Source organism: Typopeltis vanoorti, chromosome 4 (genome assembly GCF_054136105.1).
Source record: "Typopeltis vanoorti isolate ZY-2024b chromosome 4, IOZ_Tvanoo_1.0, whole genome shotgun sequence".
Classification (NCBI taxonomy): Eukaryota; Metazoa; Arthropoda; class Arachnida; order Uropygi; family Thelyphonidae; genus Typopeltis; species Typopeltis vanoorti.
The window spans coordinates 85782241-85800430 of NC_143552.1; the positions used below are offsets into that span (position 1 = coordinate 85782241).

The following is an 18190-nucleotide window of genomic DNA, read 5'->3' on the forward strand; positions in this document are numbered from 1 at the left end:
CTAAACCCATATGCTGCAACTTAAATATCAGCTTATCATGTGGTACCCTGTCAAATGCCTTTGCAAAATCCCCCCCCCCCCCCCCAAAAAAAAAGGCTATTAGATAGTTGTGTATGGTGAGGCAATATCAAGGAGGCAGAAGGTTATAAGTGGGTCTCACAGGCTTCAGTACTGGGACCTGTATTGTTTAACTAAATGGGGAGTATCAGTTTAATGCAGCAAAATGTAAAAATCTTGAAGGTTGGGATACATCGATGGGAGGCTGTATACTCTTGAAGGAGTTGTACTGCAGGAAATATAGGAGACAAGAGATCTGGGGTTGATGATTGATAGAAATCTGAAATTCAGGGACATATTTCAAAGGTGGTGAAGGTAACCCAGAGAATTGCTGCAATACTGAGAAGGATGCTGACCTGTAGAGATAAGAGTTGTCATTCCATTGTATGAAGCCCTGATCAGACCACACTTGGACTATTGTTCTCAAATTTGGTCCCCAGGATTTGAAGGGGATAAATTAATGTGGAAAGAGTGTGGAGGCAGATAACAAAGATGGTTCCAGGACTGTACATTGTTAGTTATGAAGACAGGCTGAGGGAATGTGGACTGCAGAGTTCGGTAGATTAGGAGAGGTGATATGATCGAGACTTTTAAACTGTTGAGAGGTAGTTACAGGGTTGATACTGGGAGAGGTCTTTCACTTGGTGGAACAGGGGGAAGGAGCGAGGACAAGGGGCCATCCCTGGAAGTTACGAAAGGAAACTGTGAACAAGAGGGTGAGGCATGGTTTCTTTGCATGGAGGGTGGTTGAACCATGGAATACATTGCCTGATAGTGGTGAGAGCACGAACGGTCAATGAGTTCAAGGAGTGGTATGATGGACTTTGTGTTTATGAGGAAGGACCTCCCACGACGAGTCTTGACTCCATGGAGGTCTGAATAATAATAATAATAATATGTGGAATTACAGGGCTGGTAGGTATGACAAGCATAAGAGATTGCTTGGATCAGTGCCATGGCATGTGAAACTACAAAGGCTGGATGTTGATAATGCGTGGGAAGTGGTAAATGACTGTTTGAGGAAAGTAATAGCAGACTGCATACCTAGAATCAAGGGAATAAATCATGGGGAAGTTAAATGGATGAGTGCTATCATTAAGTTGGAGCTAAAAAAAAAAAAAAAATTGTGTAGTGAATTCAGGGAGGAAGGTGACCAGCAGGAACACTACAAAACACAGACCAGAATGAGTAACCAGTGTGGTAAGAAAGGCAGAAGCAGAGTATGAAAAGAAATTAGCACTTGAGGCCAAAGATAATCCCAAAGAGTTCTTTCAGTATGTTGCAAGCAAGAGGAAGAATGTTTATGATAGAATGAATTTAATGACTGCCAATGGTAGGGAGGTTACTAAATCAGGCAAATTAGTAGAATTACTATGTGAACACTTTGGAAGAGTATATCATCCAGGGTAGAGATATTGTAGTAACAAGAGAGACAAAGGGTTATATGCAAACTGAGGTAAATGAACTGGAAGTGCATAACGTATTACAGAACCTTAATATGAATTCAGCTTTGGGATTAGATAGTATACCAGCTCAAGTTTTATGAAAAGGCACTAAGTAATTGTCAACATCTTTGCCCATGTTGTTTAATCTAAGTGTCTGATCTAGATCAGTCACAAGGAGGTGGAAAGAGGTGAAAATAGTTCCACTGCAAAAAAAGGAGGCTCTAAGAGTTATTAGCAGATTACTGACTGATCAGCTTATCAGGAGTCGTTGTCAAGATGGCATGATGGGTAGATGGAAATGGGATACTGTGTGGGTGTGGGGGCAGCATGATTTTGTAAAGAGTAGATCATACTTCAATAACTTTCTCATGTTTTATAATAGTGACAGCTGAGTTGGATAAAGGTAATGGATTTACAGTGATACTGCTGGATTTTGCAAAAGTTTTTGACAGGCTACCACATGGAATTCTAATCAGTAAATTGCAGCACATGTGGATGGATATAAAGTTGGTGTAGTGCAGGGGTCGCCAAGCTTCTTTGACTGTCGACCCCTTCAAGAGTTTCTTGACTTTTTATCGACCCCCCCCTCTATTTTACTATTACGTAATTATAATAGGACAAGCAAAAAAGACGCTTATGTGAGTTTTTAGATTGTTTATTTTATAGTTACAGTGTTTATTATATGTATAATATAGTATATATTATTATATTGGCTTAACGTCAAAAGGATACATTTTTGTTTTTGATGTCCTTCTTAACATTACATATTTGATAGGAGGGAAATAATAATATTTAAATTATAAAATTTAATTTAGATAGCAAAATAACAATAATACAATCTTCCTTATATTATGAAAATAAGACTTTTAATAAGAAAATAAGAAATATTGTAGGAGGCTGTTAATCCTTGTTTATTGTCATCTTCGGCAGGTGCTTTCATAAATGATTTTATAGTTGGTCGCTGTGTGTATTTCTCTTTCAATTCTTTAAAAAAGTCAAGATCTTTATCTTTCTTATCAGGATGGAGTCTTTGAAGATGATCTTTCATTTTTGCTGGTTTCATTGCATCATTACTAAAAGTTTTTTCACAAAGAAGACGCATAGGCTTCATTTTGTTTCTTAATGAAGCAATAAACCCAAGTTTCAAATATGCTAACGAATATTGTCTGTATTTCTTTTTAGAATCTGAAGCTGCCATTGTGGTTACTGGGGTTGTAACAAAATAATTAAAATTGAAGTCAGTAAGCAAAAGTAATAAGTCTAAATAATATACCTAATCATGTATTTCTATAGGATGTACAAAACTACCAGCCCTGCTCAACTCTTCAACATAGAGAAGTTTAGTTCGTGAATGAATAACGATTGAATTATAATATGTATGTTGATGAATTTTAGAACATTAACTCTCACTTGTATGTTGATGCGCAAAAATGAGATTGGGATCGAATATGTGTAAGTATAAGTAAATAAGCAACCATGCACGTGTTGCAATCTCACTCCCACCGTGCCGGCCGGGCGGGAACCACCGACATCCGTTTATTGGCAAATACATCATTTTGGCCTACTTGATTGGCCTCCATAACTATTTTCATGACCTTGCTCCATCTTACAGGTCCTATTCATGTCACTGTTCCCACGATTTACTCTTAATTGCGTTGTCATTCAGGATGGAGGTAATCCAAGTTAACCGAATTAAATATTACCCGTACAATGATGTCTTATATTTTTCTATCGACCCCCTGAGCCCTAATCAACCCCTGGGGGGTCAATATCGACCACTTTGGCGATTGCTGGTGTAGTGGATAAGAGGTTGGTTGGTTGGTGGAGAGATATCAGAGAGTAGTTTGTTTAATAGTAAAGTCCAGTAGAAGGCCTGTAACTAGTGGCATGCTACAGGGCTCTTTTCTTGGGCTGCTGCTGCTATTTAATTTGTACATTAACAGTATAGGATAGCATCTGAGAAGAATTATTCAGTTGTTTGCCGATGATTCAAAATTAGGTAGAGCAATAGTTAATACACATAATGTTAAAATTTTTTAAGTTGATTTGGATGGACTAGTAGTATGGGGCAAGGAGAATGGATGTCAGTTTAATGTGACAAAGTGTAAGGTTAAATTGGGGCAAAAAGATTACCAGCTGTGTGCCACATTGATGGAACTGTACTCTAGGAAATTGATGAAGCCAGGGATTTGGGAGTGTTTGTGGATAGGGAATTAAAGTTTAAAGGACATATTGCAAAAGTGGCTAAAGCAGCTTATCGGATTACGTGGTTACAGAAGAACACCCTGATGAGCAGAGACAAGCAGGTTATTATTCCTCTTTATTGAGCCTTGGTAAGACCCCCCATCTTAACTACTATGCACAGATCTGGTTACCTGGGTTTCTTGCGATGATGAGGCGGTGGAGAGGATCCAGAAGCGAATGACCAAGATGGTAGCAGGTCTATGGAATGAACCTTATGATGACAGGTTTAAGATTTGTAGGTTACAGAAATCAGCTGATAGGTGGAAAAGGGGTGATATGATTAAGACATACAAATTACTGAAGGATTTTTATGAGATTAGTAAAGAAGAAATTTTTCAGAACCAAAAAAAAAAAAAAAAATTTGACTAAAATTAATTACATAGAAATAGTGGATATTAAAGATCCAACATTATTTCAAAGTTAAATGTTTATAGAAACTATGAATGTTTTGTAAACCAGGACGTCCTCTTAAACGATTCAACGATGACTTCTAAGGCCGGAACAGGCCTAACTCCTTGATATGCATGATGATGATGATGAATGTTTTGTAAAATTGAAACCATATGGCTCTTTCTGTATTAATTAAAATTCGTTATTTACAAGCTGATATTTCCCATCTCAATCTAGCATTATCAGAGACACCTCAACAATACAGTCAGTGAAGATAGGGAATGAAATGACCTCGAGAACAAGGACAGACATGTATGAGGGACACATTGACAATTTCCATGATAAAGTCTGTCATTAATGCTGTTGTGAAGATAAGGTATTGAACAGTCTTTCTGACTTAAACTGGAATATGTGAAGTAGCCTGGCTTTCTTCCATCTAATGAAATAGTTCCTCCAAGGCATATTGTGCTAGTTCACTTTCTGGTTGCTATCTGATGTATTTTTAAGTTATTTTTTTCTGACTAAGGTAGTCCATCCTGTCTGTCCAAAATACCATAAAATACCAAAATTCCATAATAAACTTTCAACATCTACTGAGTTCCATATTTACTGGAAATGCCTTAGATTTCACAAAAGGAGAGAGGATCTAGTGATCCACTTTGATTTTTCTCAGGATGGTGGAAACTTTGTTCAGAGGTTTTTCTACTATTCTAATTTTATGTTATTTTGAAAGATACCAGCATATCTGTTTCACTTTTAATGTAGGGTAAAGATATAATGTATGTATAGTCTGGTAATTTGGAAGTGGGTAGTTCTTTTTAATTAGGATTTTTGTTTCTGTTACATTAATTTTGGTTGAAGGATGTAAGTAAGAGCTTGTTGTGCAGTGTTGGTCCTGAGGATGAATGCTCTGCCCCATGTCCAAGTTTCTGAAAGGATGATAAAAGTGGCATTTAGGTATCTGTGAATCCATCTGCTAGCCTTGTAACTAAAGTACTCATGTTTTGAACCCCTTCTTTTTCCTCTTTTACAGTAAAACTGATTCAGGGTTGGATATTGTTGAGGAAATGTGAAAAGTTAGAAAGAGCCTGTGGGTCATGTTGTCAAATAGCAATGACATTGTCAAAAATTTAAAGGATCTTACCATGTATAAGTTAGCAATGGGGAGAAAAAAAAAGTGGACAGTTCATTACTACACCTTCAATCTGTTTAAAGAGCTGATTATGCCAACTAAAATACCCTGATTTAAGACAGTGCTTAAATAGGTCACAAACATTTAGGAGGATAAATTTTGGAAAAGTATCATCTACTGGAATATTTGTGAAAAGGAACAACACATTAAAGCTCACTATGCAATTGTTTTCCTCTAATTCAGTGGTTCCCAACCTTTTTCCACTTGTGTACCCCCCTTTTAAACCCATTTCTATAAATTATACCCCTTGTTTTGAAAATAGCTGTTTTTAAATACTGACACTTTTGTTCAGGGCCTATTAATGTAAAATAGTGGAAATGAGGTAATAAGTTGGGAAAGGAAAATTACTACACTAAAAGTACAAACCACAGATTTAATTTTACAATATTCGTAAATTCTTAAAAGCGGTGATTCAAACTTAATATTTATTGTTCCATAACTAACGTTTTTTGCATTTTGTTTACTACTTGTTTTTCCACCATTACTGATTATTTTTCGTGTACCCCTGAACGACCCAGCACATACCCCCAGGGTACATGTACCACTGGTTGGGAACCGATGCAGTAATTGAAGGTTTTGTATAGTAGTTTTGAAGTGCATGCAGTTTTTTTTTTTTTTTTTTTTTGTGCAAGACAATCTCTTACTGATGAGTTTGTTGAGGATGTCAAGCAAGTTTATAGGTGGCACAATTTCTCTTCTCAGATACCTACTTTCCCCAGTCAACGTGACAGTCATTATTGTAGACAGATTGGATGGGGAAAAAAAAAAGAACGTAAAAAAATACATCCAGTATGGACAACCAAAAAGTGCACTAGCACAAACATGCCTTGAAGGAAGACTATTTCAATCAGATGAAAAAAAGCCAGAATACTTCATAAATCCCAGTTTAAATCAGAAATTCTGTTCCAGGAAGTATCATAAATTCTACAAAACCCAGTTAACTGCAACAGAACTAATGGTATGATCTTGCATAGATTTTGATGTACTGCTCAATCTTCCCATCAGCATTAATAGCAGAAATTGCCGCCATAAATACTACTGTTGCCCTCTACACATGTGATTGTCCTCAAAGTCAATTAATTTCTTTTTTTTTTCTGACTGTGTATTGTTAAAGTGTCTCCGATGATGCTTGCTTCAGCTGGCAAAATGTTGACTTGTAAATAATTAATTTTAGTCACTAAATTATACTTGCATTCCAGTTTCACAGTTTTTGTTCCAGAAACGTTGACATAGATCCATACCATGGGTTGGAATTTACTTTTACTGAGAGATAGTATCTAAAGCAGCATGTGATGAATGGAGGTCAGGTTTCATAGTGAGTTACTTTCATGACATGTTGTTTTAGATAACTATCTCTCTCTCAGTAGAAGCAAATTCCAATTCTCTCCTCATCCCATGCATTCTCTCCTTCTCCCAATCTCTGTTAGTAATTATTCACATAGGGATCATTGAGCTAATTTTCCAGTGCATATCATTCTGCATCTCCCTTTGCACACCCAGGTCTATTGCTAACTGACTAACTATAGTTGCTGACTATTATTCCTGTTAATTTCTTCTTAAGTTTGTTTAATTCTTCTGTTATCAGAAGCAATATCCTATATCCTTTTCCCTGCCTGTTCTCTCTGTCCTTCTTGAAAATACAATACATCTTACAATTTAATCCTCAAACTATATTCTCCTTTTAATACTTGTGAACTGATAACCAAGGAACTCAGTCCATCTTAAGATGGAAGAAATGAATAATAATGTACCCGTACCCATTTTATATTCATTTCTTATTTAATGATTAAATCTCATTAAATTTTTGCAATCACTGCCTAGCTGCTGAGCAAACTGAGAATATATCTAAATCTGCCATTATTTGTGTATGTATGTAGGTTACTTTTATGTATGCACATGTGTACTACTATTATACTTATATAGCATTGTAACTAGTCACTACTTCATTTAAGTTTTTCACTAATTCTGCTTGTCCAGTCGAGTTGGCCGAGTGGTTAGCATGTCTCCCCTCCAACTGACAGGCTGTGGATTCAAATTCTGCCATGGGCATAGATATTTATGATTTTCTTTAGGTGGGAGATGAATTTCATTATACAGTATGAGACCACCTCCCTACTTATTCAGGGCCTGAAGCCTGAAGTGTCTTGGAGAAGTTCCGTGTTTGGTCTCTAGGACTTAAGGGTTTTTGGACTATGTAAAAAATAAAATTTTAAAAATACAAAAAAAAGATATAAAATCAGTAAATATAGAAAAAAAAAAATCCTTACCCACCCACAGTGTGCAAAATGTACTGTAGGTTTACAAATAATCCTTCTCATACATATTAGCAATGTGAATCAATGGCAATGTACAAATAATGTTGTTGTCGAGTCCACTGAAGAGCTTCTAGGTATGTCCGTGGGCCTGTAGTACTACTTTGGCAATCTCTTGAACTTTGATGGAGTGGAGCTTTTCTGTAGGATTATTGTCAATTTTCTGTACAGCAGCGGCAATTGCTGGACAAGAATAGATATGGGCAGGTGTTAGTTTAATCCCTGGACATTTCTTGCATATTTCTAGTACCGTCTGGATGAATTTTCATGCCTTTAAAGTGTTCCATCCTTAGCCTGGTGATGATTGTGGTTATTTTTATTTTCATTTAATTTGCTTATTTCATTCTTCTTCTTGAGAGTTTGTTTTACCAGTCTTATTTTTGTGACAGAGTTTGCATCAGTTAGTGATAGTGGGTGTAATTTTTGAGGTAAGTATCTTGCTTTTTTGGCTAATCTGTCTGCTCTCTCATTGGCTTCAATATTTACATGAGGTGGTATCCATTGCAGTGTACAGTTCTTATTTTTCAAATTTAAAGTTGTTAGTTGTTCATGAATTTCCTGTGTGAGTTTTGTTTTTCCATTTTTTAATGCTTCAAGTGCAGATTTTGAGTCGCTGTAGATGGTTATTCCTTCTCTAATATTTATTACTGGATTAGAGAGATAGAACTTGAGAGCTGCTTGTATGGCTGTTAGTTCACAAGTGAAGCTTGAAGCTATTTTGCCAGCTGTGGTTTTGATTTGCATTTCCTCACCTCCAAGTAGAGTTATAAAAAACCCCTGCTCCTCCTTAGTTGAGAGCTTCATCAAATGATCCACCAGTGTAGGCAGTGACATGGTTTAGATTATTTAAGTGGTGTATAGTGTTAAGTCCTTTTCTTTTATTTACCTGTTGTGAGTCCTTTTTTTGAACATGGTTCTAGGAGATATAAGTTAATCATTGTTAATCGTTTAAGTTTTTTGGTAATTTGGTGGAAAAGAATGGCTCTTTGTTTATTTCAATGGACAGGCTCTCAGAGTCTATCTGTTTTCAAATTTCATGATCATATTGTAAAGTAGATGACCTCTTTAGTCTAGATTTTCTGGTCCAGGCATTGATAGGGCTGAGCAAGATGTGATCTTGTTGTTGGCTCCTGATTCTGTTAGTTAACCTAACTGTGGAGAGTTTTCTTCTGTCTTCTAGTATGTGAAGCCCACACTTTTGTTGCACTTTTAAGTTATTTATGGATGAGACTGCACTATAATAATTTTTGCTGCTCTTTATTGTACTCTGTCAAGCTTTTCTTTTGAGCTAGTGGAAGCTGGAGCCCAGATTGTTGAGGCATATTCCATAGTGGCTTGTATGAGTGCTGAATATGTAGTTTTGAGTGTCTTCGGTTTTGCACCCCCACTTTGTTCCACAAAGTCTTTTGATGATATTAAGCTTTTTAAGAGCTTTATTAGATATATTTGTGATATGGGTTGTAAATCTTAGTTCAGTATCTAGGGTGAGGCCTAATTATTTGGGAGACTTTTTCCAAATAATTTTGGTATCATATAGTTTGATTTGGGGGGTTGTAATTGTGTCTATTTTTTCTATCAGTGGAGAAGATACCAAGTTTTGTTTTTTTCTGGGTTTATCTCTAATTTGAGTTCCTTTGCCCATCTTTCTAAGCCTTTTATTGATTTATTTAGGACTTTCTCAGATTGTTGAGGATTGCTGCTTGCGTGCCAGATTGCTATATCATCCGCATAGCATGCCATTTTTGTGTCATTTATTACGTGAGGATGAGTATTGTTCATATAGATGAGAAATAGGAGCGGGCTTAGAGCAGAACCTTGTGAGACTCCAGCCCAAGTTTGATGTATGTTGGAAGAAGTTCCATTAACCTTTACTTTAATTTTTCTTCCTTTCATGAAATCTAAAATCCAAATTAATGCATTTCCCCTTATTCCAGTATCGTATGCAATTTTTATTAACTTTTGTCTCCACACACAATTGAAGACAACATTGCTGTTGTCTTCTTCTTCTTCTTTGGTGGTTTTTCTTGAAAGCCATTTATGATTGATTGGCAAAGATAAAAGAATTGATCTTCTGTACTATATTGGGACCTGTATGCTGTTTGGTAGAAGTTGATCTTGTTATTTTCTAAGAGAGTACTAGTCAGACCTATTGGTTTGTAGCTTTTACAGTCACTAGGGTTTTTGTTAGGTTTTAGTAAGGGTATAATGACTGATGTTTTCCAGATTTTTGGCAGTTTCCCTGTATTTCCAGGAAGTGTTAAATATCTTCAGAAGTCGGGTTTTGGCTTTTACTCCCATGTTTGTAATCGTATGTCCAAAGATGAGATCTATACCAGGTGATTTGTCAGGGTCAATTTGACCAATTGCTCACAATGATAAATTTCTAATTTATCATTGTGAGTTCCTGAGTAAAGATGTCTTCAGAAGGATAGGTTCTGGATTGTGTTAGCAGATCATCATCATGCGTATCAAGGAATTAGCCCTAGCATGGCCTATTCCTGCCTTAGAAGTCATCGTTGAATTGTTTAAGAGGACGTCCTGGTTTTCTTTTCCCTAATGGCTTGTACTTTAAGGCTTGTTTTGGTAATCTTTCTGTTTTTCATTCTTTGAATGTGTTCCATCCATTTATGTTTATATTTTTAATTTTTTTCTATTACTGTTCTTGATTTAATTCTTTCATAATTTCTTCATTTCTTTTGTGATCAAATAGGGTATACTTTGCAGTTTTTCTCATAAACTTTATTTCTGCTGTTGTTAATCTTTGTTTGTCTTTTTGTTTTATTGTCCAGATTTCACTTCCATACGTTAAGACTAGGGCTAATGTATTGTATACTTTTAGCAGATGTTTTGCAATTTTCCTGCACCTTTTTGTCTTCATTGTATTGCAGTTTGCTTACTTTTGAGTAATGTTTGGCTAGAATATTTGCCATCTGTTTGTATCAATTCCTGAGGAGACTGTGTTTGAAGAGTGATCAGTATCTGGAAGTGTTGCGTTGTTTAATAATCTGATGATATTCCAATGTTGTGAGTCTTTTCTTGGATCTAGTTTGTTGCAGAATTCTTCTCACTTTTCTTGTTTGCAGTTTGAAATTTCATCTTCAATTTTTTGAATTAATTCTATTAACTTCTTTCTGTTTTCTTCTGTATTATTTTGTTTTAACTGTTCGTTGATGGTATCTCTTTCAGTGATCATAGCATGTTATGATCTTTCCAAAATGGAACCCAGTTGTTTCCTGAGTCCTCTGGGAATTGAATTTTTTGCAGCTCTTTGTATGTTGTTGGTTAATTCTAGTAGATGCTGATCAAGTTCTTTACTAGTGGATGCACCTGTGCAATGTGTTTCTAATAGTTGTGTGTATTTGGGCTAATTTGTTTTTCTGAAGTTCCAAGATCTCTTTTTCTGTGGTTTTTGGTCTAACTGCAATATAATGGTTGTGATGATAGGCCTATGATCACTGATGACATTGTTTAGTATTTTCCACTGGGTAAGATTTGCAGTTTCATAATCTACTGCTGTGATATCTAATGCTGATTCTGTACCCGTTGTTTTTGACAGATATGTATTTTGCTTGTTGTTTATGATTTCAAGGTTTAGATCATCAATTAAGTCCACTATTTGAGCTCCTTTCTGATCGAGAAGTGGGGAGCCCCAAGTTGGGTTTTTGGCATTTAGATCTCCTAAAAGGATCGTTGTATCTGATGTTTGACTTAGTTGCTTAAGTAGCTGTTAATATGTATGTTATCTGGGTGATATGCATTGACTATTGTAATAATGCTTTTTGATAGAAATATCTTGACTGTTTGAGCCTCTGTGTTACTATTTAGATTGCTATTTGTAGTTGATATGATTTCTTTATATTTAATGTGTTTGGTTCATAAGAGTATAGCTAGACCTCTGCCAGATCGATCCGGTCTGTCTTTCCCTAGTGTTGAATAGCCTTGATTTGAAGTTTCAGATTTTGATTTAGTTTTGTTTCTTGTAGACATGCAATGTGGATGTTCTGTGTGTATAAAAATGTTCTTAAGCTCTTCCATCTTTAGTATGATTCTGATCAGAATAGACGCTCTTCGTGGAATTTGGGTGTTCCGGAGCCCTGTTAGCCAGCAATTTTCAGGGTTCTCTGCAGGCCTTCACAGCTACTGTATTGGCTCGGGGCCCTCGAAGTCCCCCCACTGTGCTTCAACCTACTGGGTAATCCCAGTAGGTTGAAGAAGTCCCCACAGTGGGGGACTTCTTGCCACTTCCATGTACAAATAATAATAATAAAAATTGACTCATTGGTTATGTTAGTTGAAACTGTCTGAATCCTGCATAAAAGTAATTGGAGGACAGACTTTATTTTTATATAGTAATTATTTTCATTATTGTAACAACTGTTTTCATTATTTTATATAGCTATTTGGCATTAGTGGCAGCTTTAGCAACTGAAGCTGATTTCGTCTTTATTCCTGAATGGCCACCTGAACCAGATTGGCCTCAGATATTATGCAAGAAATTGCAACAGGTATGGACATAGTGAGCATATTTCTTAATACATGGAGATCAATTTTTGTTTTCGTTATTTTGTGATACAATTTTATTAAATATTTCACAGGTTAGAACTCAAGAGCTCATGCAATATGTATATACATGTATATATTCCTGTCTTTGAAAAAAAAAAAAAAAAAAATTGACATATGGATGAGAAAAGACAAATGAATCTGTTTTATATGCATGTTTCTACTTTCTTTTTATTATAAGAGAAATGGTTAATACCACAGGATTCCTACCCAGGATGTTGTTATTACGATAAATTAAGAGATTGAGTTAGAGACAAAGGAAGTTCAAAAATAATATATTTATTTAAAAATAATATCAGTGTAGACTTCTCTGTATTATCTTAAATGGTGTGTAAAATGTTTGTTTTGCAAGTGTTTCGAGTGTTAATACGCGTTTCATTTTAAATAAATTATCTCCTAAAGAAAATAAAGGCCCACACATTTAACACAGTTAAAGAACACAAACATTGCTTAAGATTTCTTCCCTTTCAAAATCACAGGATTTTGTGAGAATGCACGAACTTTAAACTCATAACACAGTTTCTTCAGCTGTCAATAATGGCCATAAAATATAAATTTCTTAATTCATACCTGTTTTTTTCTCTAAAACAAACAAACAAACAAAAAAATTCTTGCACAACCTTTCTTTTAAAAAAAGAACATAATTTTTTCATATATTCTTTGCAGAATCAGTTCCTTTCCTATTTCTTTGGAATAAGATAATTTTACAAGCCCCAATTTCCTTGTGGAGACTTCATCATTATCCTAAAATACAAAATAGTTCATTTCTTACAGGTTTACAGTGCTTATCTGGAATATGCTTGCTGCTTACTGTATCAAAAAGGAACTGTCCTTTGCTTCACATAAAGGAAATTCCTCTGTTAATTTTGGAATAACTTTGTTTCCCTCATCTCTTATCCACCTTTTTTGGCTTCAGAAATTCTCTTAAAACTATTTTCTCCCATAAAACTTCCAACTCCCTTCTAATATGTCGTCTCTTTCTGTGTTTCAATGAATGCAACAGCTGTTCTATTTTTTTCTCTCATTCAGTAATTCAACTTCCTCTTTAGAAATAGTGTTCATGCAAGCGCACTACTGTCTGATATGGTAAGCAACATGGCGGTGTGGTGAAAGGTGCTTGTAAACAAGTTTGCAGTTCTTCAGAGTCATGAAAATGTCATCAAAAAGTTCAATAATTTTATCTCCCAAGTCCATGTTGCTGAAATAAAAAATACAGAGGTGAGTCCTTTTTCCAACTAAAAATATCTCAATCAAATAGTTTTTGACGAGCTATGAGTAACAAAGCTTTCTTATATAAACATTTCTAATTATTACAAGAAATAATGAATTTTTTCGCTACACATTTTTGAAAATGTTTAAATACATGATAAATGATTAAAAAAAAAAAAAAAAGTTATCCTTTCCTTTTTACTTAATTACTTTATCAAATTCAGCCATGCTAAAAATAAATGTAAGAAAATTGGAAGAACAATGGTAAAAGGCTTAAGTTCGATTCTCATCGTGACAGAAGGAATCTTTATATGAATTTTTTCAATTGATGGTGAGTTAGCCAATCTCATATGGAGGTAGCAGGGTTTTTTCTCCCAGAAACTTGGGTTTTTTCATCCCCGTATACAGACAAATCAGCCCTTCAGATCACACACACACAATTTGCAAACAAAAAATATTAGTGGTTGTGGTGGTGGGCAGTAGATGGTGTTGATGTACATGATGATAGAGGTTTGGTGTAGTTGAGATGGAGAGCTGTAGACTAGATGTTCTCCCTCGATGAGTCTTCGGACTTCTTGGAGGTGTCATGAAATAATAATAATAAAATCAGATATCGCCAAATAGCAGATATTCTATAAATCAATAGATGGCATCTGAGATTACAGCACTCTAAAAAGTTTTTTTTTTTTTTAAAAATGCTAGTGATATTGCTTATACTTGTGTTAGACAGTTTATATGTAGTTTCAATTAGATTTAGATTAGTTTAGGATTGTATTTATGTATTGTATATTTCATAGTACAGCACATGGCACCAATATGAGTTAGAGCAATGGCACCCAAGCCAACCCTTCTTTGTTCAAAGAGTTCCGCTTCAGACTTTATGTGGTGGCTATGAAATGTATTCTGTATCGAGAGTGAGTGACCTTTTTCTTGAAAGAAAGAGTGTGCAGGAAGTATTTTGAGAGTAAATTATAGAAGTGCAGATCAAGGTACAAGAGTGAAGTAGTAGACATAATAGATAACAGGTGTGAAAATGTGAGTGATGGAGAGACAGAAGATAGGAATGAAAGGAAATCAAAGTGATCAGCATAAGTATGGTAGCATAGATGATGTGAAGAATAAAGAGCTGGTTAAAATGAAAGAGAGAGAGAGAAAGAGAGACTTTGCTTACAATGGAGCCTTTCATAGGATGGAACATGAGCATGAGAGGTTGCAAAAAAAACATCTAATGAGTGGTACAGCTGAAAAGAGAAAGAAAGAAGAGGTGCAAGAGAACAGACAGGAATGCTTGACTTAAGCGAGAAAGGGAGAGAATGTTTTCCAGCGATTTCATGATAAGAGAAGCATTTGATCAGAGCAGGATGAAATCGTGCTTCCTAGTTGTGAAGATTAATGATCTTAGTGAGGCTATTAGAATTCAGAAAGGCAAAGTGAAAAAGTTGATTGTTTTGGCAGGTACAGATGATTTGAAAAGGGTCAAGTTTGGCATGATGGAGGATATGAAAAAGTTACTGAGAGTAGAAGAGAGAAAGGGTAGAAACAGTGAGCCTTATGGAATGACATTAGAGAATGCTCCTTCATAGGTTAGTCAGAATTGACAATGTCCTTTGGTTGGGAAAAGCCTGTGTTCGAATCCTGTCTAGAATATGAAATTTTATCAGGGCTTTTCAACTGAAGGTGAGTTAGCCAGTCTTGCACAGGCGGTAGCAACGTTTTTCCTTTCAGAAACTTGGGTTTTTCATCCCTCAAAACAGTTCAAAAAATTGCATTTTTTGTCTGTTTTGAAGCAGCTAGAAAAACACATGCAATTTCCAGTCATAGAAGACTTACATAGAATTGAGCACTCTGTCATAAGCACTAGTTGGGTTTTAAAGGAGTCAAGTTACTTGGCCATTGAGCTTAACACACACACAAAAAAAAATGAAGGTGGATGGGATGACTAATGATGGAATATCCAGGGATCTTTCCTAGAAAATCAACAAGAGTGCTGTGAGGACTCAAGTTTTTTGCTTGTAGAGGATGAATGACTGGAGTTGATTTCCAGAATCATTTATTGCTGCTTTGTTGGTGACATTCAAAGTATGATAGGTATTGTATGATTGCTGGATAATGTTTGTGACATGTTTAGAGCCTCTGTTGATGAGTCTGTGGACTCCATAGAGATGCCCATGTACTAATTGAGTCATGTCACAAAGGCATTGAATCTATGATGTGAACACAGCTGTATGTAACAATTTACATTTATGATGCAGTAATATCCAGGGATGCAAAGTATACACTTGGTGGGGAAACTTTAAAGGAAGTAGGCGAGATGAGAGATCTAGGAGTGATGGTGGACAAGGACCTGAAATTCAGGGTCCACATTGCACAAGTTGTGAACATGCACATTGGATAATGGCAATGATGTGTAGGACCCTGACGTAGAAATAGAGAGGTTATGATACCATTGTATAAGGCCTTGATCAGGTCTCATATGGATTTTTGTGCACAGATTAGGTCGCTGGGTTTTCATGGTGACGATATGTTAGAAAAGGGTCCAGAGAATATTCACAAAGGTGATCAGTGGTTTTTGGAATGTGGAGCACAAGGATAGATTGAGAGAATGCAAGTTGCAAAGCCTTGTGAATAGGAGGAAGAGTGGGAGGATATGATTATCGAGACATATAAGCTGGTCAGGGCTGGTTATCAGGTTGACATAAAAGAGATTTTTCCTAGGATGAGAGAGGGGGGGGGGTAGAACAAGAGGCCATCTTTGGAAACTGTATAAGGAGGGTGTGAGCAGAGGAGTGAGGAGAAAGTTCTTTGCATGGAGTGATTGGTGGGTGGAATGCATTGCTTGAGTGTGTTGTGGATGTAGATAGACACATTGAATCAGTTTAAAGCACGGTTGGATGAGCATTGTGTGCAATAGTGTGTACCTCCCACGACAAGTCTCTGAGTCCATGGAGGTCATTATTATTAATGATATTATCATTATTAATAATGATAATATTATTATCATATATAAATCTATATGACCCTCAAACTGAATACTTCTGTAATAAATACCATTTGAGATACCTTTAGCATTAAATACTTCTGAGCACCACAGCTTCTCAGTAGGATTTAATGCTAAAAATCAAGCCAGCCATGGGAAACAGATAAAATAAGTAATTATTTTGTGATCCACTGTTAAAACTGTTGAATATGGACCTTATCATCCTGAAAGAATTAATCTTCCTCACGAAAGATGTGATCATAAGTGGATGCACTTAGCATTAATGTTGATTTAAAATCAGCATTCATCTTTATTTTATTTCAAAGACATGGAGAGTGTGTTTATTACTTCTTGAACAATAACATTCACCAAACCATTATCAGTATCATTTTCATATCTCATTAACAATGAGATATGAAAAACTATAGTCATGGTGAAGTTACCATAATCTTGCTTAACTTTTATTTATTCTCTCTTTACTTAGTCTCTCATCTCATGGTGCGGGATCGGGACCCAAGGCTAGCCGCAGTATTGGTATAGCATCCAGGGTAGCCCTGGCATTCCACTCCCAAGCACAGTCATTGCCTCCTGGTCAGTGGTCGCCCATGTGTGGCTATGTGGATGGGGGAGCTCTGGTGCTGAACAAAACATCCCTTGAGCATGAATTATTTATTCTCATATGTTTTAAGGGCCCTAACAAGGTCCCAAACCATAGAGACTGATACCATAGAGACATCATTTTATAACAGAAATAAGAAACAAAAGACTTGATACCAGTATAAATGTGCTAGTTTTTCTAATCATCCATGCAGCAGATAACAAGCACATAGGGAAAATGTCACCCCTCTTTATTCAAAAGGTTTAGAAGGATGGGTAGGATCTCCTAACACAGTAAAGAGACTATGTGCTGGTGATATCCTTGTGAAAACATCATGTCAGCAGTAGTTTCTCTGTTGCATCATGTCTGCTGGTGACATGATGCAACAGAGACCAACATCAATGGATGGAATACCATTCACAGTAATTCCTCATAACACACTCAATTCTTGTAGAGCAGTGATATCAGAATCGATCTTCTTGATGTTTCTGATGAGGAGATATGTTCCTAGTTTAAAGATCAGGGACTGATAGGTATGAGGTGCATCTTGATATGTAGGAATAGGCTCCTGGTTGGAACCAGGCACCCATTCCTACATATCATCCTTACTTTTGATCCACCTGAGTCTCTATCATTAAAATCAGGGTAACTCAACTGTTTTGTTTAGACTGTGCATCCCTAATCCATTCAGATGCTCTAAATCGCAGAAATATGAACATGACCAAACTGCCTGTCATGACTCTACCACCTGTGTCCAATGTGGCAGTAAAAAAAACATGCTAACAAATCTTGCTCTGCAAATAAAGTTAAATGTGTCAACTGTCAGAGAGATTATCCAGCTTACTTCCTTGCATGTCAGAAGTGGAAAGACAAAAAATAAATACAAAAGATAAAAACAGAACAAAATATATCATATCAGGATGTAAAGAGGAAGCTAGCCTGGTGGCTAGCTTCCTCTTTACATCCTGATATGATATATTCTGAAATCACTTATCCTGAAATCCTTTTATGCTCAGAAGGTTATACTTTCACCATACCTGAACATTATGATCGTGAGTGTATCAATCGCATGACCCACAGGCTCACTCCAGAAGTGGTTCCATTTGATGAGAACCCACTGGTCAAAAAAATTATAGCAAGGATATTGCTTAAAGATAAACCACACACACTGAAAATGGATAATTCAGTATCACTGAAAGTAAATTA

At 36.0% G+C, this 18190-nt stretch overlaps 1 protein-coding gene across 1 annotated transcript in view; it reads left to right on the forward strand.

Annotated features, from left to right (window-relative positions):
- The window catches only part of LOC150107472 (ATP-dependent 6-phosphofructokinase-like), a 443838-nt gene that overhangs the window by 133366 nt on the left and 292282 nt on the right, over positions 1-18190 (forward strand). The window contains exon 7 of the mRNA XM_090391320.1: positions 12037-12145. Within this exon, the coding sequence (XP_090247446.1) occupies positions 12037-12145 (109 nt within the window). The remainder of the gene's footprint in view (positions 1-12036; positions 12146-18190) is intronic.